At 43.8% G+C, this 24521-nt stretch overlaps 2 protein-coding genes across 3 annotated transcripts in view; both read right to left on the bottom strand.

Moving 5' to 3' along the window:
* Window positions 1-13174, bottom strand: part of RNF144A (ring finger protein 144A) — a 72550-nt gene extending 59376 nt beyond the window's left edge. For both annotated transcript variants that reach the window (XM_068403709.1, XM_068403719.1), the window contains exon 1: window positions 13049-13174. The gene's annotated coding sequence lies outside the window, so the exon portion shown is untranslated. The remainder of the gene's footprint in view (window positions 1-13048) is intronic.
* A 4500-nt stretch (window positions 13175-17674) lies between these two features.
* On the bottom strand, window positions 17675-23104 carry RSAD2 (radical S-adenosyl methionine domain containing 2). The gene is made up of 6 exons (XM_068413654.1): window positions 22762-23104; window positions 22398-22559; window positions 21721-21950; window positions 20300-20449; window positions 18402-18434; window positions 17675-17839 (listed from the first exon to the last, which is right to left on the bottom strand). The coding sequence occupies exons 1-6, from the start codon at window positions 23102-23104 to the stop codon at window positions 17675-17677; spliced, it is 1083 nt and encodes a 360-aa protein (XP_068269755.1).
* Window positions 23105-24521: the final 1417 nt, after the last annotated feature.

The raw sequence follows: 24521 nt of genomic DNA, 5'->3' as shown, positions 1-24521 counted from the left end.
TACTCATCTGTAGCATGGCATGCAATGCTGTAACTTATAACACCACAGTAGTCAATGGCCCCATTCAGCCTGGTTGCCCCCATGGCTAACACCAGACAGTCCTCCGAGAAGGTTCTGAAGTAACTCACATCTTCCCGTCATACAGTACTGCTCACTCATTTACAGACACACCAAGTCTTTTACACGCTAAGAGTTCATACACTTCTAAGATGTACCACCAGATGCCCAGTGCTCTTGTTCATTTTGACACTGATTGCCCCAAAGCCACGCTCTTTGCATTTCCGTGCTTTGCATATGTAGTACTTCCCCAGAATAGATGACATCTGCAAAAACATACTGCATTGAGAGGAAAACCACTATATTTACATTATTCTTTTCTGAGGAACTCATATCTTGTTTTCTTTGACAGTTCCATTATATGACTTAACTGTTAACATCCATAGGAAATGTCAACATTCAAAAACAGCAAGTATTTTTGGAAATAATTTATGCTAAGTATCCCTATTTCAAAATATCCTCATTTCCTTGTTTCAGTGTACTGAATGGCTGCTGAGTAGGAAGAAAAAAATGAAACTGGAGGAGGTTTTCTGTATTATTATTATGAAAAGTAACTGTTGTTTTAGAGAAATATGAGAACAGTATATTCAGAAAAAAGTTCTCAGGCAAATCAAGGAATCTTTTCTAATCCCTGCAGGCTTCCCATCACTGTAGGTATCTATTAGTTTTAAATGGCAGGAGCCACATCAATTAAAGAGAAAGTCAATTTGGCACCTAGACTCCCTAACCATATAATGATGCAATGACAGAAGACAACGTTATCACGAAGCTCTCTTCGGCATTTATAAATGCATCAACACGTGATGTGCTTATATCTGATTTATGTATTCAAAAATAAGATGTCCATACCAAATAAGAACATAGGTCTTTTAAATTATTTCTCATTGTCATGTTACAGCATTTACCATTTTCAAGTAGAATCACAGAATTGTTTGGGTTGGAAGGGACCTTAAATATCATCTAGTTCCAACCCGCCTGCCATGGGCAGGGACACTTTCCACTAGACCAGGTTGCTCAAAGTCCCATCTAACCTGGCCTTGAACACTGCCAGGGAGGGGGCATCCACAACTTCTCTGGGCAACCTGTTAAATAGTAGAGTTCTGCATATTTTCACTGAATGGAAATAATCAAAGCTCTGATGAATGTCTGCGAAGGATCTCATTGACGAACCTCTGGTTTTCTCCCACTCAAACACTCCAGTGCTTGGACAGCAGACACAAAGACTTTGGCTAACATGAAACACCTAAGCTTAGGTCTACAGCATCTATAAAGAGTGTTTCTCACACGTTTCTTCGAAGACCTACTTGCTGATGGTCATATACTAACCTCCTGCAACCTTCCAGCAACTTTCAAGCACACAGGTATCTACTCTCTTCTCAATCACCACTCCAAATACCTGTTTAGAGGTGGGCCATTCACTTTTAGCTACAGGTAGTTCTCAGTATGTCCTTGAAGCTGCTCTCTGCTGTCAGACAAACACTGACCCCACAGCCTTACTCTGTGTGTGTTTGTTTCCCCTTTCCCTTCCCAGAGGGTGGGCAAGCAGCCTGCTACGAGAAGGAACGGGCCGTTTTGACTTGCTAGCCGTTTTACATGGGCCTTGCAGCAACACAGGCAGTTACACAGGGAAAAGATAGGGCTGCTGTTTCTGAAGAAATTAAGTTGTACTTTACTTAAAGATTATAGAATGGTCAGCCTCACCTCCATCCCTGGAAAGGTAATGGAACAACTTGTTCTTGGTGCTGTCTCTAGGCACATCAAGGATAGGGGGATCATTAGGGGCAGCCAACATGGCTTCACCAAGGGGAAGTCATGCTTAACCAACTTGATAGCCTTTTATGAGGACATAACCCGGTGGATAGACGATGGTAAAGCTGTGGATGTGGTCTATCTCGATTTCAGTAAAGCGTTTGACACGGTCTCCCACAGCATCCTCGCAGCTAAACTGAGGAAGTGTGGTCTGGATGATCGGGTAGTGAGGTGGATTGTGAACTGGCTGAAGGAAAGAAGCCAGAGAGTGGTGGTCAATGGGACAGAGTCCAGTTGCAGGCCTGTATCTAGTGGAGTCCCTCAAGGGTTGGTACTGGGACCAGTACTATTCAGTATATTCATTAATGACTTGGATGAGGGAATAGAGTGCGCTGTCAGCAAGTTTGCTGATGACACCAAACTGGAAGGAGTGGCTGACTCACTGGAAGGCTGCGCAGCCATTCAGAGAGACCTAGACAGGCTGGAGAGTTGGGCGGGGAGAAATTTAATGAAATACAGCAAGGACAAGTGTAGAGTCCTGCATCTGGGCAAGAACAACCCCATGTACCAGTACAAGTTGGGGACAGACCTGTTGGAGAGCGGCGTAGGGGAAAGGGACCTGAGGGTCCTAGTGGACAGCAGGATGACCATGAGCCAGCGATGTGCCCTTGTGGCCAAGAAGGCCAATGGCATCCTGGGCTGTATTAGAAGGTGTGTGGTTAGCAGGTCAAGAGAGGTTCTCCTCCCCCTCTACTCTGCCCTGGTGAGGCCGCATCTGGAATATTGTGTCCAGTTCTGGGCCCCTCAGTTCAAGAAGGACAGGGAACTGCTAGAGAGAGGCCAGCACAGAGCCACAAATATGATTAAGGGGATGGAACATCTCCCTTATGAGGAGAGGCTGAGGGAGCTGGGTGTCTTTAGCTTAGAGAAGAGGAGACTGAGGGGTGACCTCATTAATGTTTATAAATATGTAAAGGGCAAGTGTCACGAGGATGGAGACAGGCTCTTCTCAGTGACATCCATTGACAGGACAAGGGGCAATGGGTGCAAGCTGGAACACAGGAGGTTCCACATAAATATGAGGAAAAACTTCTTTACGGTGAGGGCAACCGAACACTGGAACAGGCTGCCCAGAGAGGTTGTGGAGTCTCCTTCTCTGGAGACATTCAAAACCCACCTGGCCACGTTCCTGTGTGATATGATCTAGGTAATCCTGCTCCGGCAGGGGGATTGGACTAGATGATCTTTCGAGGTCCCTTCCAATCCCTAACATTCTGTGATTATTTTCTTGGTTTGCTTCAGACCTCCTTCCTTCTCCTCCCCCTTAAGTCTACCAACTTCTTAGCATAATTGGGAAACATTAAAGAAACAAAAAACAAAGTCCATGAGACATTTATCAGAAATCTTTTAAACTAGAAAAGATCTAAACCTTACTGTAACCTAACAGATTTCTACTGTCTTTTATTTAAGCATACTTCCCTTAAGTTACTTTAACAGTAAAGAATTTTTTTTATATTTTTTGAGAAGAACAAGGATTTCCTCTCTTTCACACCAAACTCCACATACTGTGAATTCTTCAAAACCTCCATAACCAGTAGGGGTGGGCAATCCATGTCACCCATGTTAAGGAAATCATATGAAAGCTCCCTTAGTATTTAGAAGACAAATGGATTTTCATGTTAGTTGATGTGACTTTGACAGGACATCCTGATGTGCACGTCCACATATTGTTGTACCCTGGCATTCTCTAAGTTGTAATTAGAGTAACACCCTCTCCAGGGTAGCACAAAAACTGTTGTGGGTTTGTTGTTGTTGGGTTTTTTTTTGGGGGGGGGGGGGGGGTTGCTTTTTTGGGGGGGGAAGGGGTGCCTTTTTTTTTACCCCCCAAAAAAGAACTATCTTTGACCTCCTTCCACAGTTCAAGATCAGAATTAGTTGATATGACAGTGGGAAATACACAGTTATTTCAATGAAAGGAATGGGTCAGTCTCAAGGGGTGAGACATGAAGCTGTATGAGGAAAGATCCTTAGGAGAGAAGAAAAAGCAGAGATCCTGAATGACCCTGCTGCCCTTCCAGCAATCCCTCCTGAATCTGCCACTAGCAGCAGCATTGCCTGCCAGAAAAATGGTACATCACTATTATTAGCTCAATGAGGGGACATGATGGTTTGACCTTCCTGAGGGTATGAAGACTCTGCAGAGGGATCTGGACAGGTTAGATAGATGGGCCGAGACCAATGGCATGAAGTTTAACAGGGCCAAGTGCCGGGTCCTACACTTTGGCCATAACAACCCCATACAGCTCTACAGGCTGGGGGAAGAATGGTTGGAAAGCGGCCCAGTGGAAAAGGACCTGAGGGTATTGGTGGACAGCTGGCTGAACATAAGCCAGCAGTATGCCCAGGTGGCCAAGAAGGCCAACAGCATCCTGGCTTGTATGAGGAATAGTGTGGCCAGCAGGGCTAGGGAAGTACATGTCCCCCTGTACTCGGCACTGGTGAGGCCACACCTCGAGTACTGTGTCCAGTTCTGGGCCCCTTACTTCAAGAAAGACATTGAGGTGCTAGAGTGAGTCTAAAGAAGGGCAACGAAGCTGGTCAAGGGTCTTGAACACAAGTCTTATAAGGAGTGGCTGAGGGAACTGGGGTTGTTTAGCCTGGAGAAGAGGAGGCTCAGGGGAGACCTTATCACTCTCTACAACTACCTGAAAGGAGGTTGTAGCAGGGTGGGGGTCAGCCTCTTCTCCTGGGCAAGTAGCAACAGACCTAGAGGGCATAGCCTCAAGCTGCACCAGGGGAGGTTCAGGTTAGACATTAGGAAAAATTTCTTCACAGAAAGGGTTATTAGGCATTGGAATGGGCTACCCAGGGAGATGGTGGAATCACCATCCCTGGAGGTGTTTAAGAGAAGACTAGATGTGGCACTTAGTGCCATGGTCTAGTTGACACAGTGGTGCTAGGTCAAAGGTTCAACTCGATGATGCCAGAGGTCTCTTCCAACCTAGTCGATTCTGTGACTCTTCCTTATATTTGGCAGCTATGTTGAATCATCCCGTCCAAAAGCAACGATTCCCATTAATGAAAGGTAAAAACAACAGGCCTGCATTGATCTGGAGACCAGTACAGCAGAATCATAGAGGACAGGAAAACAAAACAAAAAAAAAAACCACAAAACCAGATTTACCTGTAACTATAATAAGGCTTCATAGCAGTAATCTAAATTGAAAGGCAGGAAACACAGCCATAAACAGTAGATTTCATTCAAATCTGTGAACTTCAGCTGTTTAAGGAGCTAATGGAAATGTGAAGTGACTGGTGAAAATATTTAGCACTAACTGACAGTTTGCTAAGAAGACTATCACACTCTTTGGATTCATGAGTTGTCTAAGGATTTGTCATAACTTGATTTTAAGCTAAATATCTAACGTGAACTGTAGCTAGAACTACATTGCTGTTCCCTCTGAGGTAAGATTTTTTCAAAGGCAATGTCAACCTGGAACAAAAGATGAGAGAGAAGTGGGTTATCATCCTACTAATGTCTCTTTGCAGATGCAAAGGGGACAGGAAAACAAGCAAGAACTATATGTTTTACCCTAAAAACACTAGTGAAATATTTGAGAATGGATTTCCAGACACAAATTCATGCAAAGTGCATGGCTGATGCTGCTGCCCCAGTGGGACATCACGTCATGGAAGAAAGAAGATAAATACAGGAAGTTACATATTCTGAACACCATCACAGCTGATACCAAGTGATGGCAGCGACTCGATGCAAGCCAAGCTCTGGCGGCATTTGCTCAGGCAAGAAGTGGAGGTGAGAAGCTGCAGTGGAGAGAAGGATGAACTTGCACTGTGGAGAACTGCTCCCTTGGAGCCGCACGGATCCAAAGTACAAGGCACAACCAGACAGACATACCGGAGCCAACAACAGCATGGAGAGGTGCCAGGGTCAGCAGCACCATGCAGTGCAAGACTCACACAGCACAAATGCTCCTAGTATAACCTTTCCCTAGGCCAGGGACTGCCACATCACAAGGTAAAGAAAAACAAACTACCTTGGAGCCTCGAGATAAACTTAAAACCCTGCAGGTGAGTATGAACAGATGAAAATCCATGAACTTAAGGCTTTTAACTGTTTACCATCAGAGCTGCAGCTGAGGTAATACACACTGCACCCTTAGGAAGTGGTCGGTGTCAACACGTGTAGCAACTACAAAGTTCACCACCATGTTGTGCTTAACAGCTTTTACAGATTTCGCCTCTCGGTGATTAATAGGAAGAGTTGCATGGTCTATTTTACCTGCAGCTTACCTGAGGCACAAAGGCTATGACCCCAGCTTAGTCTTGGGAGCAAGCAGGAGCCCAGGAGGCTCCAGACCTGCTTGCCCCACACACAGTAAAGTTGTAAGTCTCACCTTGATCCATCAGGAGCCCTCCTGCACCCTCCCAGACATCCCCCCGCAGCACATTTGCAGTGTTCCTGCCTGCACAGCTGCCATGTCTGGTCCCGAGGATCCGCCGAGGCTAAAACTCAAGATGCAGTGAGAACCAACAGCTCATCTGAGCTGGCACAGGCATCCTGCAGCAGTGACCATGGTTATGCTACCTCTCCCAGCTTTCCAGCTGCAGCTAGTGAAACCTAATGGATGCCATCACTATGTCTTTGCTAGAAAGCCACACACTATGTGTAAAGAGAAATGTCATCTGCAAGCCTTTCAAAATCTAAGATGTCAATAAATACCAGAAGTACAAATAGCATCAGGAAAAAAAAAAAATGGAAAGCTTTATTAAAAGTTACTTTTTTTTTTAATTTAAATATGGACTGCCTCTCCACAAATCTAACACATCTTACACGTATCCTCAACATGTACATTTGGTCAGCACTTTTTCCACAAAAGTAAGAACAGATGGTACACATCAAAGGTAAAAGTAATGCATAATTAATCTAAAGAAAGTAGGTGTAGGTGTTTTCTCCTCTAGGCTCCAAACGCATGACAAGAAATACACCATACATGAAGGACGATGATGGTACAACATTAATCAAATCAGCATGAAGAAACAAGCAGAAGACTGTAAGATGTATTCAACAGATAGTGTGCAAAAGTGATCAGCTAATTGAAAGGGTCACACAGGGTATGTTTATGCAAAACAAATACAGAGGAGAAATATGGAAATAAGACTAAACTGTTTCAGTTTGTGTCCTGTCAAGTAACATGCTCCATTCGGGGAACAATCTTTATACAATACAACTACAAGAATCCTAAAAGTTTCTGGGTGTCTAAAGAATTGCTATTACAAGACAAAATTAATAGAAGAAAAAAGAATTAAAATAATTATTTTATCAAAAGGGAATTCACATAAGCAGAACATTATTATGATATGTGAAGAACAGTATTATAATATAAAGTTTAGAAAAAACAAAGAGCCTTTCCTTTCTCATCATGCACTTTCTGCAGTATTATAAAGCTGTTTGGGGCTAAAGACTAAACACTTGTTCTTCCTCCATATTCAACATTGTTACAAAAATATCCAAAGAGGAAGTAACAATCTAATTTGAGATAGGATCAAAATAGGAGCACAATGTAAGTTGATTCATAACCAACTGAGCCAGTAAAATCCAGTTTCCTAGGAATGTGTGTTAAAGTTGTAGGAAGAGTTCAGACCGCAATCTCTCCTTCAGCACGCATCTTTCCATCTGCCTAGGCTGCCTGCTGCCGGAAAACTTGTAGGTTTATTGGAGATAAGCTTCTAGCCCTCCTCACAAACGCAACTGCAACTGGTCAAAAGGTTTAAAAGTTATTAAGAGCACGAGCGAAAGACAGACATTCACAGAGAAAGTTGCACATAATCTCTATTTTTGCAGAAAACCAGGCTAAAAATATATATATACTGACTGCAAATAGCTTGGTCTTGAATGCGCAGTCGCTGTTTCAAGATTGCACTGGAGACATAAGCCTGACCACACAAGTCACAGAGCATTGCTCTCATTCCGTCTGGATGGATATATTTCTTAATACAGGTATAGAGAGATGAAGGGAAAACCATTTCCTTAAGTAGCAATAGAAGGAAAACCAGAGTTAAGTAACTTTAATTTGCCTCCTAAGAAGACATAAACATTGTCTAAAGCATCAGGCCCAGAAAAATACAATTGCCTTAAGCAATGTGGCATGACCCCTCCTGTCGCCCCAGGGAGCAGGCATTTGGGCAGGGAGCAGGCTCTGCACACCCACGCCACCACAGCTACCCTGTTTGGTCACTATGGGTGGGCAGCCCTGCCTGCAAACAGGGTGTGAATTCCTCCTGGGAGGGCCTGATGCCATGTAACACCCCTGGCAACAGCCAGGCATTTCCCAAAAGTCCTTCAAGCAAGAGCATCTGGCTGGACTGCAGGCTCAAGGCCACCCTGAGTTACTCTGGGGATCGCACTGCATGTGTAGCTTCAGCAGTCATCTAGCAGGCTCATCTATGGTAAGAACAGAAAGACTGATCTGCCAGAAAGATCCTTTTAAATACCAGAAAAAAATAAATAGCCACAGGTTCCTCATCATTGGAAGTGTTCAAGGTCAGGTTGGATGGGGCTTTGAGCAACCTGACCTAGTGAAAGATGTCCTTGCCCATGAAATGAGGGTTGGACTAGATAATCTTTGAAGGCCCCTTCCAACCCAAATCATTCTGTGGTTCTATGATTTAATAACCTGTCTTTCTGACCACTTCTGCTACCCCAGCAGGAACAGGCTGCACAGGTCTGCCACAGTTTGTGCATACCAGCTACCTGAAACACGAGGAGGCTACTCCCAGTCTTCATTGCTTGACAAAAACAAAAGCTTTGTTATCAGCATACCCAAATCTGGAAAGTATGTACCTCAAGGACAATGTGCTGAGAAAAAGAAAGACATCAGAAATCATAATAACGAGTGCTTCAGGAAAGCCAGCGTGGGTGGGACAGTATGCAATCACTTTTGACAGTTCTGCTAGATCCACCCCCTACCAGACACTGTTTGGAGAAATTAAAGGGTAAAAAAATACTTTAGAGATATATATATATAAAAAAAAATATATATATATATACACACTTTATATATATATATATAATATATATATACTTTTTATACATATATATAATATATATACTTTTTATACATATATATAATATATATATACTTTTTATATATATACAATATATATACTTTATATATATATACAATATATATACTTTATATATATATACAATATATATACTTTATATATATATATACACTTTAGAGATATATATATATAAAATATTATATAACATTTTTATATATGCACACACACAAAAGGAGATTTTTATATATGCACATACAGAAAAGGAGATTAATATCTGTGAGATGAAGAAATCCACCCATGGTTCCTTCTCTGTGGATCCTCACCAGCACTAAAACATGAAGCAGACTGTCTGGTAAACAGCAACAGCAGAAATAATAAGCATAGGAAGAAGCTGATCACGTAACAGATTATGGTGGACCAATAATGGATTGTTGCCTTAATATTTTCCCAAATTCATCTTCATATTTCTCATTAGCTAAATATAAGAGTCCTCCACCAGGGCTGGATGTTGTTGTCAGGTATTATCCAATTCTTATGCTGCAGATGACCTATTTACGAGAGGCTGGAGCTGGGATGAAGGCAGGTCAGCTGAAACTTTCTCCAAGAACCACAGTGATAGCTTTCACAGATTGTGGAGTTTTATAATAACAGGAAATAACCTCAATACTCCAGAAACAGAACAGTCAGTATAATTTCCAAGTGAAAGTCAAGAGTAAATATAAAGACTCCAAAAATGTATAACCTAGCTGCTCACAAGCAAAGCTGTGATCAATGCAAACAAAGCTGAGCTCTTGTATATAGTGAAAAAAAATATGCCTGAATCTGCTAAGTCAGAATCTGTTGTTTTCCAAACAACCTGCAAGACCCATCTTTACTCCGAAGTATTTCAGTTGATCCTTTGGATATCATGTGATAGAAAAAGGTTGTATTAAGTAAGCTTTAGTCCATTTCTTTAATCATAAGTCATTCCCATTCAACATAAACCGGATGTAGTTTTATTAAACTGTCATAGTGGTACCTGCAGGATAACAGCGAAGTATTTTAATGCAACAAGCTACCACTCACTTGCTATTCTTTGAATGAAAGCATGGAAATGATGCTATAAAAAGGAAAAAAAAAAATTGTCTTGCCAACACTAGAACTATCTGATGAGAACTTTTTTCCTCACAGTAAATAAAACTACCAGGCACATGGGTTCACTTTCTCTGTTCCTCATTTTCTTCAGCCTTTTTGAGAAAGGACACTTATGCTGTCACCACCATAAATGGCACCATCAGCAAACAATCAAGCTATTTGAAAACCCATTTTGTACTAGCGCTGCCAGCTCCATTATTCACTGACTGCATATGCAGAAAAACTGTAAGCATTTCTGATCTGATTATGAAATAGAAAAATCGTTCCCATTACTTTGCAGCACGCAAACAGAGGAGCAAGTGTATTTTCAACAGCTCCTCCCAGCCATCAGAAGATAAATTATCATTATGATCTTTTTGTCCCATCTACTTCAAAAGGTCAGGGAAAGATGAACATTATGAGCGCCTTTCTGCAAAAAAGAATAGAAAAGGATCCTGTCTTATAAAAAGAACAGCTGACCACAGCCTCGGTTAGACACAGCAGAATTGCTAGACCGTTCAAACTGAGTGGTGGGTTGGTTTGTAGTCGTTTTCCATTTACTTTTTGTAATTAATATACAAAAACGAATACAGTTAAAAGCAAGTCTCTTAATCAAACCATAGACTACTAACTCAACTGCTTAGCTATTAATACTACTCCACAGTAAACACAGTAAGAAATGTAACAGGTCCCGATTCCCCTGCTACATCAGGTCTCTAGAAGAAAAAGAGTCTATGTGCGCAGATCAAGCTGCGGGATGATCAGAGTCGTTGTTTTTCCCTGAATCAGCACTGGGAGGGCAAACAACAGTTTTCTGCCAGCCTATGAGAGCATTCTTGTAAATACAGCAGATACACTGAAGCCATTCATATCCCCAGTATGGCACTGCAGCCAAAACTCATGGTTAAGACAGCAGCCTTGTCCTTTGGCTTAACTGAAAGGAAAGTTGTCAGAAGTTATTAAAAAAAAAAAAAACACAGAAAATGTGACAAAGACTTGGAATATAGTACTGGAAAAAAAAAAAACCTTTAGAAACAAAAGCAGTCAAGCAAATACATACACTTTTGTTCCCCAAAGTTATTACCTTAAAATACTGAAATATGCAAAATTCAGATTTTAAGTAAAGATAATGTGTAATACCAGACTGTGCTTCAATGGCAAAAATTTACAATAACTGTTTGTAGATGACAAACACATGATTTGATCTAGCAGCTTCTAAAATAGGAATCAGGGTAATTGGGTAGGGAGGGGGAAATCAACTCTGTTTTACCTAAAGGATGTCTCACTCAGAGTAGTTATATCAGATTGAAACATCCATTATTGTACTCGTATGTCAATCACAGATGGTTTCTCTCCCTCATAAACAATATACAGATTGCACAAGAGGATAGTGAGACATGGCTAGGGAAAGGAAGGGTAAAGGAATAAACCTTCATCCTGGAGGAAAAAAAAAATCCTGTCTTTTTCAAGGAGCTCCTCAGCAAAAGCAAAGATTTTCCCCACCACCATCTCTCTTTTCTCACTTGATCTTGCTTCTGTTGGGTATTTAACAAACTTCAAGTCAGGTCACTTTGATGCTCTAATGTTACCAGGAGACAGCCATTTAAATTCTCTCACACTGTAAAGTCCCATTTAAGTATAAACACAGCAGTTTCTTTAAAGGCACAAATCTGCCCCTCAGCAGACCACATCCCTACACACCCTTCTTCCCCCCTCCACTACATCTCATCTCTAATAGAGAAGTGCGCACAAGCAAGCAGAAAGGCCAGCAACCAGGACTTTAACTGATGTAATCTCTCCAGTAGCACTCTGCCCAAGAACATTGTAACTTCAGCTGTAGCCACTCCTGGGTCAGCGCTGATAAGCTAATGCGAAATGAAGCAATCCATTTCACAATGTAAACAGTTGTTTGGCTACACTGCAACAATATAAACACATGAATCTATTTATAAATCATCATTTATGCTTGCTGTAGAACAGAGAATAATATGTTCCTGGGCAGAAATGGCATTATTTCCAAGAACACAGTGGAAATGCAAAGAGCTTGTATCTTCTTCCACCATCCTGCCCCACTGAGACTCCCTGTTCCAGCTTTTCAGCAGCAATAAAACTGGATTGATCCAGGGCCTGATTTTTCAGGAATAAGATACCCTTGATTTAAAACGACATTGGGGATCCAGGGGGTGTGTGCGTATGGGGACACAAAACCTCATTATCATACATACGGTTTCTTCCAACATCTCAAAAAAAGTCAACGGTAGCATCTCTTACACACAGTGAGGGAAGAAGAAAAAAAAAAAAAAAAGACCCACAAGCATGAAAAAAACGAGTCCTTCTCCTACTTTTTCCACCCCTGCAACTCAGACAAACCAATTTCTCCCCAAACCGCACACTTCACTTGTATCGGAGAACATTGGCGGTGGATGTTAATCCACACACCTCCTCATTTATTATTTTTAACCCCTGGAAGAGCGGCTGTTGCACTCCAAGGCACTGAACTGCTTCACGAGGCTTTAGCTCATTTATGGACATCACAGAACAGAAAACACGCGAGTCCAAGTAACCATTTTCATCCCGTGCCCGACAACACGGGCTAGAAGCCGCACCGCCGGCAGCCCCTGGGATCGGCCATGCCCCCCTCACAGCCCGGCACCGCTCCCAAAACCGAGCGGCCCCCGCCGCGTACGGAAAGGGGCACCCACCGGGGCGGGATGCGGGGGCAGCCTCCCGGGCGCAGGGAGCCACCGGCAGCAGAAATAACGCTGCCTCTGCCCCGCCAGCACCCCCGGAAGGAGGCCGGCAGCCCCGGGGGAGGCCCGCAGCCCGCTGACGGCCATGTGCGCCCGCCGCTGTCCGCGGCACCCACAGCCCTTTACGTAAGGGGACGTGGGTGCCTCGCCCGGCGCGGCGCCGCCTCCCGCTGCCCCACCGCCGCGGCGAGGAGCGGGGACACCCCCGGGGCTCAGCGGAGGTACTCCCACCCCCCGGCCGCACCCCTCCTGCTGCGCCCATCTCCCCCCGCCCGCTGCCCGGGAGGCCTTACCCTGCCGCTCCAGCCTCTGACGGCAACGGGGCGGCCCGCGGAAGGTGCGGGGCGGCCCGCGCTATCCCGCGGAGCCGCGGCAGGGTGCCGCCGCCGCCCCGGGCATGATCTCCACCCCCCGCGGTGCCGTCAGCCGCGGAGCCGGAGTGTGCGCGGCGGGCGCCGCTCCCGGGCTTTTCTCCGGCGGGGGCGGAGGAGGAGGCGGGAAGCGTGGGATGAGGGAGGGCGGGGGCGGGCGCGGCCGCGCTAGGCGGGCGCCATTAACCGCCGCGCTGCCGCCGCCGCCCGCTTTGAAGCGGCCGCCCCGTTCCGCTGCGCCGGGCACAGCGGCGCCCCCTGGCGGCGGCGGGCGCGGGGATCCCGGGATTTCCCGCCTGGCAGCGCCGACCGCGCTCCCTGCGCTGGTGCGGGCGGCGGAGGCGTACCCGGGCCGTGCCGCGCTGCCCGCTTTCCCGTGGATTTTCTAATATTTTTAAGGACTCGCACCCAGGTTGTCCCGGTGTGACGCCCCCTGGCCCAGCAGGTTGTCCAGCGGCGGGATTTCACACAGGCGGGCAGAAGGGTTAGCCTCGCCTACAGGGAAGGGAAACGTAAGGAAACCGTGATGGTCACGGCTGTTCTGCCAGCCCTGTGTAACAAAACCAGCTGCTTTCCTGTTGTTGGTTTATGTATGGCGCAAGGGCCCCCTTTCTTCCGTAACGCACGGAGACACAAAAGGAAGAACACCGAGCCGGAGCGGTGAATAGGGGCCGTCTGGCTGATGTGCTAAACGCAGCTTACCCCGAGCCGCAGCAGGGGTGACACGGCACAGCAGGACCCGGGGGGCACCTGGCGAGGGCCGCGGGGCCGGGGAAGGCAGGCGGGGAGGCGGGAGGCCTGAAGCATCTTGCTGCAGCTCTGCTCCTGGGCACCTTCGCTCTGCTGGAATATGGAGAAAACAAACCGGCAAAGGCAAGGGGGGAAAAAGCTAAGCCTCCCATCACACCCAACCAGTTACTGTGAAAAGCTCCGTTTCAGGTGGTCTAGAACAAGAGTTTATTCTGCAGCCTGAAGGCAGGAGATGAGCTTGAGAAGCTGTTCGTCTTTACTCCTCTAAATTGACTAGCTTTCCTCATATTTACCATAACAGAAGATAATATTTTTTTCTCCTCAGATATTTACGGATAGTTGTGTCTTTCATAACGGCTGTCATCTGATCAGCACAAGGTATTTTAACTGTCTTCTCCCAGCACAGATGCTTTTCATCACAAGGAGAATCACCACTATTGTTCTCCATTTGGGCCTAGATGCTGCCCTTGGCACCATGCAAGCAGCCCCCTGTGCTAAATACAGACAGCATCCACAATTACAGATCTCTTGTGAATGCAGTCACACATTCTGCTATTATTGTTCTGGGTTATATTTTTTAAAAAAGACATTACAGGCAAACTTAAGAAAATAGAAAACATTTATTGAAATGTGCAACATACTTGTGAAATATTTAACACTAATTATGTGACAGTATCATTGAAAAATTCATCATTTGTAACATTCAAATATATCAAGCATCCTTCACACTGAAAAAGAGGGCATTTTAAAATGCATCTTAAATGAGTTTTATTCGTTACCCAAGGTATACTCATGATTATTTTAACTGAAGTCATTCTCCCAAACACTCATTCTCTACAAATTTTACAAATATGAACAGCTTTATAACGCTGGTAAACTACTAAGCTCCTCCCCAATTCAGCATGTTGAGCAAGTGCTCAGCTGCAGTACTATGAGATTACACATGAAAATAGAATTAAGCATATCTGTGGTTACAGGACTTAAATTGAAATCCTGACTCTTCCGGGTCACAATGTGCATGTAATCTCTAAGCCTGGGAGTAGTCCTATTAAATTCAGTATTATTTTTCTAGTCCCATGCTGAAAGTTAGGCCCAACTACAGAATGAAAGCCTGATGTCCATTTTTGGTCCAAAGTGAACTATATTTATAGATAAAAAACCCCCTAGGTTAATCAAACTGTAGCCAAAAAAAAATTTTGAGATTTTACACAAAAATGAATTTTGCATATAAAAATACCAATAGCTATTCATTAACTTCAATAACTGTCTGTCAAACTGTGTTGTGTCAAATTCTTCATTTCCAATGAAGCACACATCTGGCATTTCCTTTGCAAAAGAGTATCACACAGAGCAGAAACTTTTTCTTAATTATGTATGGTAGCAAGAGGTGATGTAAAATGCTTAGATTTTAAGAAAAGAAGACCTTAAAACGTTCTGATAAAAGCCATCTTCAATGTCTTTACATTATTTACTGGATTTTCACATTTTCAGCTCCAGTTTGTTTATCCTGCAGCTTCCTCCACAGGCACAGAGGATGTCTTGCAGCAAAAGAATAGCCATTTACAGAGTAAAATGCAAAGCAAAGAATGGCAGGATTTCTGGATCTGAATGGGAGTTTGTGTACCTCGCATCTGCGTGTTGTGATACAGCTGACGTTTTCTGCAGAAGCAGCAAGCTGGTAGATTTACTGGTACACTGATGCACTAAATCTTTCGCCATGCTGGGACTGAGCCAGCAGCAAAGGAAAATGCTTCTTTTTATCACGCAGTGTAGATGCTGAGGAAGAGGCTAGATGTAACATTTGAGCAATGGGAACGCAGAGGAAGTCAAACCCCACAGTTACACAAATTTGCGCTGCCCGTAGTTGCTACTCAGGCAGAACTCCAACTGAGGTCAGCGAAACAGCTGCCAAAAGACTGTGGGGTTAATGTGTGTGGGCTGCATTTTAAATGTCACTTGGTATTAATACAAGAAAAAAATACTGAAATGTAAGTGTCTAGGAAGTGTTGTGATTGCAAAAGGCAAAATACAAAGAGAAAAGAGCACCACTGAGACAGTATATTTACAGTTAGGATAGTAAAAATAAAAACTGAAGGAATTATAAATGGAAACATTTTCACAGTGTATTCAGAGATGCACCTTCCTTTATTCAGAAGTAGCAGCTCCTACTTAAGCGCTTTCCCCTTCAACTTTGAAGGTGCGTTAGGTGAATGCAAAACGTTTCTCTCAAAAACATCTTTTAAAAAATCAACTAACATTATCAGAAATTGAAAGAAGGTGTAATTTTCTCTACATGGTACATTTAATGCATGCTGGCGCCCAACTGCTGCAAATATTTAAACGTGTGAGACAGTGCAGGCATTGAGTTCAATGGACAGGACGAATGAATGAGTAGTGCCAGCTCACTTCTGCTTTGTGCAATGCTTAGCCCCGTGCCCTTCATACAGAGCTTTGTGGGGCAAGGGATGAGACTAGTCAAATTGGGAAAATTGCAATTATAAAGCCATAACAATTGTCAGAAAACCAAGAATGAGGGCAGCATATTAGATTATAGTTTTTGCAGAGGTTTTTGACTTTTCCCTATTTTATGTTGATGCTGCCAGCTCTTAAAATCAAAGACAGCTATCACAAAACCCAGTTAGTTTCACTTAATACCTGCACATTTGTAACAAGCAAGCGAGAATGATTACTGAGCCAAGCAACCTTTAAAACAAGGGTACATGATATATGAACTTTGCTGTTTGTAATTCCATGGCTTAGCAAAATAAAAAGCATGCAAGTAACACAGTCATTGTGCAAGAGAAGATATGTGTTCAGTATGCTACATAGTATTAATTAATTTCAGAAGGAATCTTCATCAGAACTGTATGTACGGGCGGAGAAAAAATGTTAAAAATAATAAATCAATATTTGCAGATAAAAGGAAAACTGAGGAAGTTATTAATAAAATACAAACATTGTTTTCAGCTGTAAATATTTGTTAGAACTAAGGCCATTGCCAATGTGATAAGAAGTTGCTTGTCATTGGGTAAAATGCAATTTTATGTTTTAGGGCAAATACAATATTCTTTCATAACTAAAAATACTTTTTCACAGAAAATTACATCCCCCAACATTTTTGCAAATGTTGTGTGTGTATATGGAGCAGAGGGAGAAGAACAACAGACGCTTTTACAGTTCAGTCTTCAAGAATGAAAACTGCCAATTTTTTCATCTTGGTTTCCTTTTAAATATATCATTACAGATAATGATTCCTAGATTCTGACCCTCTATTAGCCCTGAAAAAGGCAGGAGCTGCTTCCAAAGGGCTGCCTGCTGGCCCTCTTGTGATCTACTGAGGAACTGCAACCCACCTTTCCACGTGAACGAGGCAGAATATGTTCCCTGATAAAGTTTCCACTTAGCCATCATAACAGCTGTTTATAATGAATTAAGAGATCAGGGTGATTTTTCGTTTGTTTTCTGGCATGCACACTTACGTATTATCTCAAAACTGTTTCCTGTGTGACATTATATCAACGGTTTGCCTTTAAGTCCTTCCTACAAGGGACTAGAAAGTTGATTTCAGAGATCTATTTATATGAAAGCTCTGAAAGTACTTGGTAATGTTCACCCAAACAATAGATAAGAACATAATCTACATTCTAAAAACATTCAACACATTCACATATAGAGTTATACTGAACATCTGTATAATATACCAAGTGGAGTTAAAAGCATTAGATACATATATACATACACATATATACACATCCATTTTCTTTAAACAATGCATCTACCCTAATTCGGTATATTGAGTTACCAGTCCAGTTTCATGTCTGCTTTACTCCACACATACTTTCCTCCTCTTTTTAGGAACATCTGCTCATCAAATCCACTGAATTTTATAGCTGCTTCTACGCCAACATCTAGGATAGACTTGGAAGGCTCTTTCCGTCCATTTCTGCAGTTTAGAAAACGCATCTGGAACATCAATAGATTAGATGTTAGAAAGTCAATTTGTAAAAGCTCGTTTTTTCTACAGAATTAAACAAGTTGCCCTGCAATCCCACAACAGCCTATGCCAGTGCATGAACAGTTTCACTGCAGTCCTTAGAAGGGTCTGAAGCTCATGGTTAGACACATTGAGACATCTTAGCAGGAACAAAGCCATACCATAATTCCTGAAGATTAAATGTTTGCTCTTCAGTTACATGTAAGCTAAGTAGGCTCTTTGAAACTTAACTTTCAGGACAAGTTCTGTATTTTTAAATTAAAGAAAACCAGCAAAGATGTCCTGCAAAGATACACATCTACACTTTCAGATTCATGATGCAATGATTATACATGCAACCTGACGGCAACTTCTCCTCAGGTCGTACTTATATTCAAGTTCTCAATATGTTTGATGGGAAGAAATTACATCTATTCCTTGTACTACATGGTAAAATTATTTTCTAGAATGCACAGTAAATTGAGTTGGTTATCACTGTTGTATACATACATATATTAGCCTATAAATAGCAAGTATCAAACAAAGACTTACGTATTCATCCAGAATGAGGTACGAATCCTTCATCTGCAATAGATCAAAACAAAAAACTAAATAAATATACAAACTAAAATTCTATTCTAATGAAAAAATCAAGGACAAAACAAGCAACTGTTCATTCAAAGCCTGATCCAAATCTCCAAAACACATAGTGTCTTACCACTATTTCAGTGAGCTTGGATCAAATTTGTAGAAATAAATGACAGGATTCTTAGCATGACTTAATGCGTGAATAAACCAGTAATTCTTGGAATATGACCTCTCAAGTGTCTAACCGAAATATGGGTGCCCAACTGGATAAAGGTGTTTTAAATAAAATCCAAGTTTTCTACTAACTTCTACACCAGCAGAACTTACACTGTTTTGCATACTGGAATGATTTTGTCATTTTCCAAACAAATGACATGACCATTTAAGCTGGGGTGTTTAATTATCACCCAGCAGACAAAGGTGTTCTCCCAGCTCAAAGGTGTTCTCCAGCTCAAAAAGCAATCAGGTCTGCACCAAGAAATAGGCCAACAGGTGAAATAAGGCGTTTGCTCAGCCATCTGGGCATCTCCCACATGATCCTCCCTAAAATTCTCTGGGTAGCTGGAGCTTGCTTGCTGTGTAGAAAGGGAAATCAGTTTGATCCGTTTGGTGTCCATCTTTCACAGAGGTTTAACAGAAACCAGAAACAGTCTTCTAGAACCAAACCTACTGAGGGAAGTCTACTCTTTTTTGTAGGACTTGTTACACAGAAAAAAAAAATGTAGAAACAGTTCTAGGTTCTCATCTAAACACCTTCTCTGAGGAGTACTCTCTCCTACCAAATGCCTTAAATGCTAGACTGCACAGTCCTACTTCTGTGTCTTACATACTAAAGGCAACCCAGTCTACTCACTTGAGCTCTCTATACATTAAGAAGTAAAGTGTAAATAGAGAGTCTCAACCTGTGGAGAGGAAAAGGAAGGTGAAATGGGAGATTTTCAGCATTCCTGAACTTGCTTCAACTTAGTATCTCCTCACTCAGTTCTTAAACTTTCTTAACAGTGAGCCTTGTAACTCTCCTCATGCCATGTATAGGGTCTGTAGGCATCTTACAAAATGTCCTGAGCTCCACCCTTAGGCACTAAAGTCTTTTACTGCAGCTAATGTCAGCTGGATGGCAGCTCATCAAGTTAACTGCTGGGATCTGCAATAGCACAAGGAGTTTCCTTGTGAAGAAAGAGCCCAAACATGCAGTCCAAAGGAGTTCAGACAGACAACGTTAAAAATTCAACTTTATCGTGGGAGGGAGTACCTAGTAAGATCTGGCAGGCAAAAATACTAGTTCTCATTCCTCAGTACCCAGTATAATGCTGACTGGGATGGTATCTTACTTCGTGTAGGTCGGTAACACTGCCATAGCGTAACATCATGGTGAATTTCTATTAGGAAACTATGCTTAGAGTATAAAGTGTGTTTACATCAACATTCAACCTTTTCAGGATCTTGTGCCCTGGTGGGAAAGAGCTACTCAATTCCAAAGGGCTTAATCATTGTTTAGAGTTCACTATTCAGCTGTGGAAAACTCAGTTTCTCCAGTTTCTGCGCTGATACTTTACACATCCATCTCACTGAGCGGAGGCCCACACAACACTGTGAGAGGACTCACGCTGGTTTCCACAGGACTGGGATCAATGAGTTTTTACTCTTCTATTAATAACTCTGTGCTCAATAAAAAGCCTTAAAGAAAATTAAAAACCTTGGCTTCCACCATTACAAAACCAGTTGCTGACAAAGTTGTACTGTACCTCTTCTAAGCCAATACTAATAGGGAAAGTGTTAATTGCCATGAAAACTTCTAGTTCCTTTCCATCTTGCCAACTTAATTTGAAAATAAAGTTACAAAAGGACGGTTTCAATTTTACCTTCTGATTAGATTCAGGTACCAAACAGGAGACATCTTTGTGTCGATCCAGGAATCGTTCAAAGTCTTCATCGCTGGTAACAAATTTCTCTGCTTCTCTCAGGGCATCCTCACCACAGTTCTCCCCTTCGATGAGCAGGCACTGGAATACCTGAAGACAGCACGCACCTGGTTAAGATTTAATGTTTTCACTTGCCTTGAGGATAAGAGACTGTCACCATGGCAAAAACCTTTAGTTGTCTCAGTGGCAATGACGTCTTTAATATTTCTGTCAATGGAGCCAAACTGACACAAACTGTGACAAGTAAATACTATACGAAGGGCATGGTGCAGATTTATTTTAGCAAATTAACATTACATAGTTCTAAATGCAATTACACAGTCATGGTTTCCACAGAAATCTTAACTGCTCTGGTCTTAATAAGGGCACAGATAATCAAAGCTCAAATAAACTTCTGATTGAACCTCAAGTAGTACAAATGCCAGTAAGTACTATGTACAATAAAGACTATTGAGTCAATCTTTATTCTGATTGGTGACTGTAAATTTAACTAGCTTCAGATGGTAACAGAAAAGATAGAGATGACTCCAGAGAAACAAAATGTAATAGTTTGTCTACTTAACAGCCTCCTTTTAAAGGCCAAGTTCTCAAATACATTCAGAATAGACTTCGGTGGAAAATAGGTGCCTTTGCCATCAACATGCTCTGTAACCCCAGGAAGAAAGTAGGCCAGGAAGCTTGATAAAATATTAAAATGTATGTCATATTTTCCTTACACTCCTTTAGTATGACCAAGATTTCGCTTACAGTGATTTTTTTTTTTTTTCTGGGAAATCATATGTCTGTACCAATTTCCATGAAGCAAATAATGAGAAATTATACCACGAGTTCTTCCATATTTATAAGTCACATCATCTCTACCCATTTTCAAACTGATAACATAATGTATTTAATACATTTCTAGTAGAAAATATCATAATATATGCTCACTAACCACTAATACTCTAACGGAATATTACTGTCTAATGTACACTTATATATTGCTAATGATATATTAACTGTAAGGTATCATTTTACTCTAACTTTTGCTCATTTTCCCTACACCATGACACATTTTCAAATGTTAAAGACGTTCTACCTTATTTTTAATATAATAAAAAACCTAGATCTACATATGCTGAAATAGTAATTTCCTTTAAATATCACAAAAAAAAGATTGACATATTGGGCTCTATTTAAGTGCAGAAAGAGACAGAACCTGTCTCAACACCATGTAACACTGACAAGAAGTTCACTAACACCAGCCCAAGCAGGAGCTGGAGGTCTCACTGAGGTCATTAGAGGTTCAGACAACTCCATGACTTCACTTCATCATTACTTTTCTCTGAACAGGAAACCTATGGCATACACTACTTTCTTACCTTCCAGCGCACGGGGTTGAGTGCTTTGATCTGCTCATTCATATCTTCCTCAACATTAAATCTGTTGATCACTGAATTTATTTTGAAAGCAACAGCATACTCTCGGCACCACTGTCTCAGTTTATGCAGATTTTCCACGTGGTTCTTCTTTCCTTGACCACGGCCAATTAAAACGTTGACATCCTCATCAAAACTATCACACGAAATTGCCAGAATGTCTAAATATTCACCTGAAAACAAGTTTTAAAAATTGATTAATAGTCAGTCCCTCAGTTAAAAGCTGACAGGAGCCTGCCCACTTTCACTTCCTCGTCATCTGTCACGAAGTGCCATGTAAATACTGTTCTGTGGAGCCATCACAGGAACCACAAAAGCTGCAGCAGCAGCAGCATCAAAACACCTAGTTTGTATGTGTGTGTGTCCCCAGCATTACGGAGACAGTCTGAGCTATTATTTTATTATACTTTTATACCAAAGAGGCAATGGTACAAACTGCCTACATTCGCAACATATAATTAACAGTATTTGACTGATATTTACGCTTGATTTGCATTTACTGTAAATGAACAACTAACAAACCATCTCCCACTCGCACCAAAAACCATCTTTCGGTGCGGCTGCCCCGAGGAGGCTCCCAAACCCCGCCAGCGCTCCTGTGCGCAGTGGTTTCTCCTTACCGTACTTCTTGAACCACCGCTCTCTAATCAGGCTGCCGTTGCTAACAATGCTGACACTTGGTAGCTTCAACTTCTGCTTGCAAAACTGGACCAGTTTGCCTACAAATTCGCCTCTGTCCTGAAGAAACGGCTCTCCTCCGGAGAAATTTATTTTCTCCATTCCTAGAAAAGGACCGAAGAAAGATGCTGTGAACCTCTGCCCGCCTATCGCCCGCTCCCTCCACACGCTGGCCGTGCCCGACTGCAGCGGTATGAAGAGGGAAACCCTCCGGGATAACTCCTCCGACGCCACTTGGTCCAGCTGGGACGCAGGGCACGGTTGCCCCCCGCCCCGGCTCCCACCGGCGACTCCCCCCAGACTCACCCGCCTCCTTGAGCATCGCCAGCCCCCTCTCGGCCTCCTCCAGGGGCAGCACGAAGGAGGTCTTGGCCGTGTGGAAGCAGAAGCCGCACTTGTAGTTGCACTGCCGGGTGAAGTGGTAATTGACGCTGGTGGGCGTCGGGAACGCGTCGTCCCGCTCCCCGTCCCGCCGGGGCTCCGCCGGGGCGGCGGGGCTGGGGGCCGAGCCGCGCCGCCAGCCGGGCAGGGGCAGGTGGAGGGAGAGGGGCGCCAGGCTCCAGCACAGCGCGCCCAGCCGCCCGCGCAGCGCCGCCAGCACCGCCCGCGCCACCGCCAGCGGCAGCCGGCCCAGCGCGCCCAGCCGCATGCCTCGGTTCGGCTCGGCTAGGCGCGGATCGGATCGGATCGGCTCGGCGCGGCTCGACTCGACCTGGCTCGGCTAGGCGCGGATCGGCTCGGCTCGGCGCGGCTCGACCCGACCCGGCTCGGCTCGGCGTGATGCGCTGCGGTTCACTCAGACCCGGCTGGGCTCGGTTCGACTAGACTTGACTCGACCCGGCTTGGCTCGGCTCGGCTCGCAAGCTGCAGCGAAGGGCCCGGCGCTCCGCGTTTAAAACCCCGGCGGCGGCCCCCTCCCGTCCCGTCCCGCCGCGCCGGGGCGCGGGGAAACGCTCCGTTTCGTTTTCCTTTCTCGCAGAAGGGAAACTTGGCACCGAGCCGCCGGCGCTCGCTCGCTGTTTCGCTTCTCACGCCCCGACCCACGCCCCCCCTGCAACTCCCCTTCTCGGCCCCGCAGGGCCATCACAAAGCCCACCGGCTGCCCAGGGCTGGTAGGTGGTTTGGGCACCTCCAGGTTTGAGCACCTCCAGGTCTGAGCACCTCCAGGTTTGAACACCTCCAGGTTTGAGCATTTCCAGAATCTGAGGACCCCTTTTGATGTGTGTGGGCTCAGTGGCTTCAGTTCTTCTGGTCAAAAAGGGTGTGTGACTTGTGATGCAGGGGGAAAGCTGAGCTTGTGTAACTCCACCGCATCCTTCTCAGAGACAGCCATGAGCTCTTGTGAGTTTAAACAGATTTGCAGTGCAGAGCACGCCAGGTTAGGGAGCCTGATGACTTCAGATTCATGAAAAGAAAATACATGAAGGTTCTTTGATTCTTGGTCTCCAATACTGCCTAAAGCACCTCAGGCAAAGCTACTGCACCAAGTTGAATATAGGTTACCCTTAACAGCAGAAAAAGTTGGCAGCTGCCTGAAGTGGCACATTGCTGGGGCAGATGGCTACGCTCTCACGGTAACAACAGGAGAGACAGGGACCAAGCTGCCAGTTCCCATATTCCTCAATTCCTCGGTGACACAACAGCTATCGCTGGAGAGGAGCACCTCCATCATACCACCAGTTGCCATCTGCAGTCTTCCAGTGTGTCTAGACACACCAGGAGGCCCTCCTCAGCTTTTCAGCCCCACACTGCCTTCAATCAGTCTGTTCTCAATCTTGCATGGGCAGTTTAGTGTCACCGCTGCTGCCAAGGTACAGTCCCATACTCAAATCTCAACACCAACCAACTGCATGTTGGCTATGGCAGGCTTAAATTGGAGCTTCACCATTGACCTGTCACAACTGCTAACATATCAGGACAGTCTTGCTCTCATGTTGACTTCTTTTTTTTTCCCCCTTGAAAAAGGGGTAGGAGAAGTAGCCTCATCCTGTTTGCAAATTTTAGTGCAAAACAAAACCTGCTTGTGAATAAAAGGTGTTTCCTTTATGTACTGCCATTTGCTATCC

Source organism: Nyctibius grandis, chromosome 1, assembly GCF_013368605.1.
Source record: "Nyctibius grandis isolate bNycGra1 chromosome 1, bNycGra1.pri, whole genome shotgun sequence".
Taxonomy (NCBI): domain Eukaryota; kingdom Metazoa; phylum Chordata; class Aves; order Nyctibiiformes; family Nyctibiidae; genus Nyctibius; species Nyctibius grandis.
The sequence above is the reverse complement of the archived record's forward strand: the minus strand, read 5'-3'. Positions and strand labels throughout refer to the sequence as shown.

Excerpts from the sequence above, each read along its gene's own strand:
- RSAD2 (XM_068413654.1), bottom strand. The coding sequence starts at position 23,104 with ATGCGGCTGGGCGCGCTGGGCCGGCTGCCGCTGGCGGTGGCGCGGGCG. Across the intron at positions 20,450-21,720 it reads TCAACCCCGTGCGCTGGAAG|GTATTCCAGTGCCTGCTCAT; the intron begins GTAAGAAAGTAG and ends TGCTGTCTTCAG. Across the intron at positions 17,840-18,401 it reads ACCTCATTCTGGATGAATAC|ATGCGTTTTCTAAACTGCAG; the intron begins GTAAGTCTTTGT and ends TTGATGTTCCAG.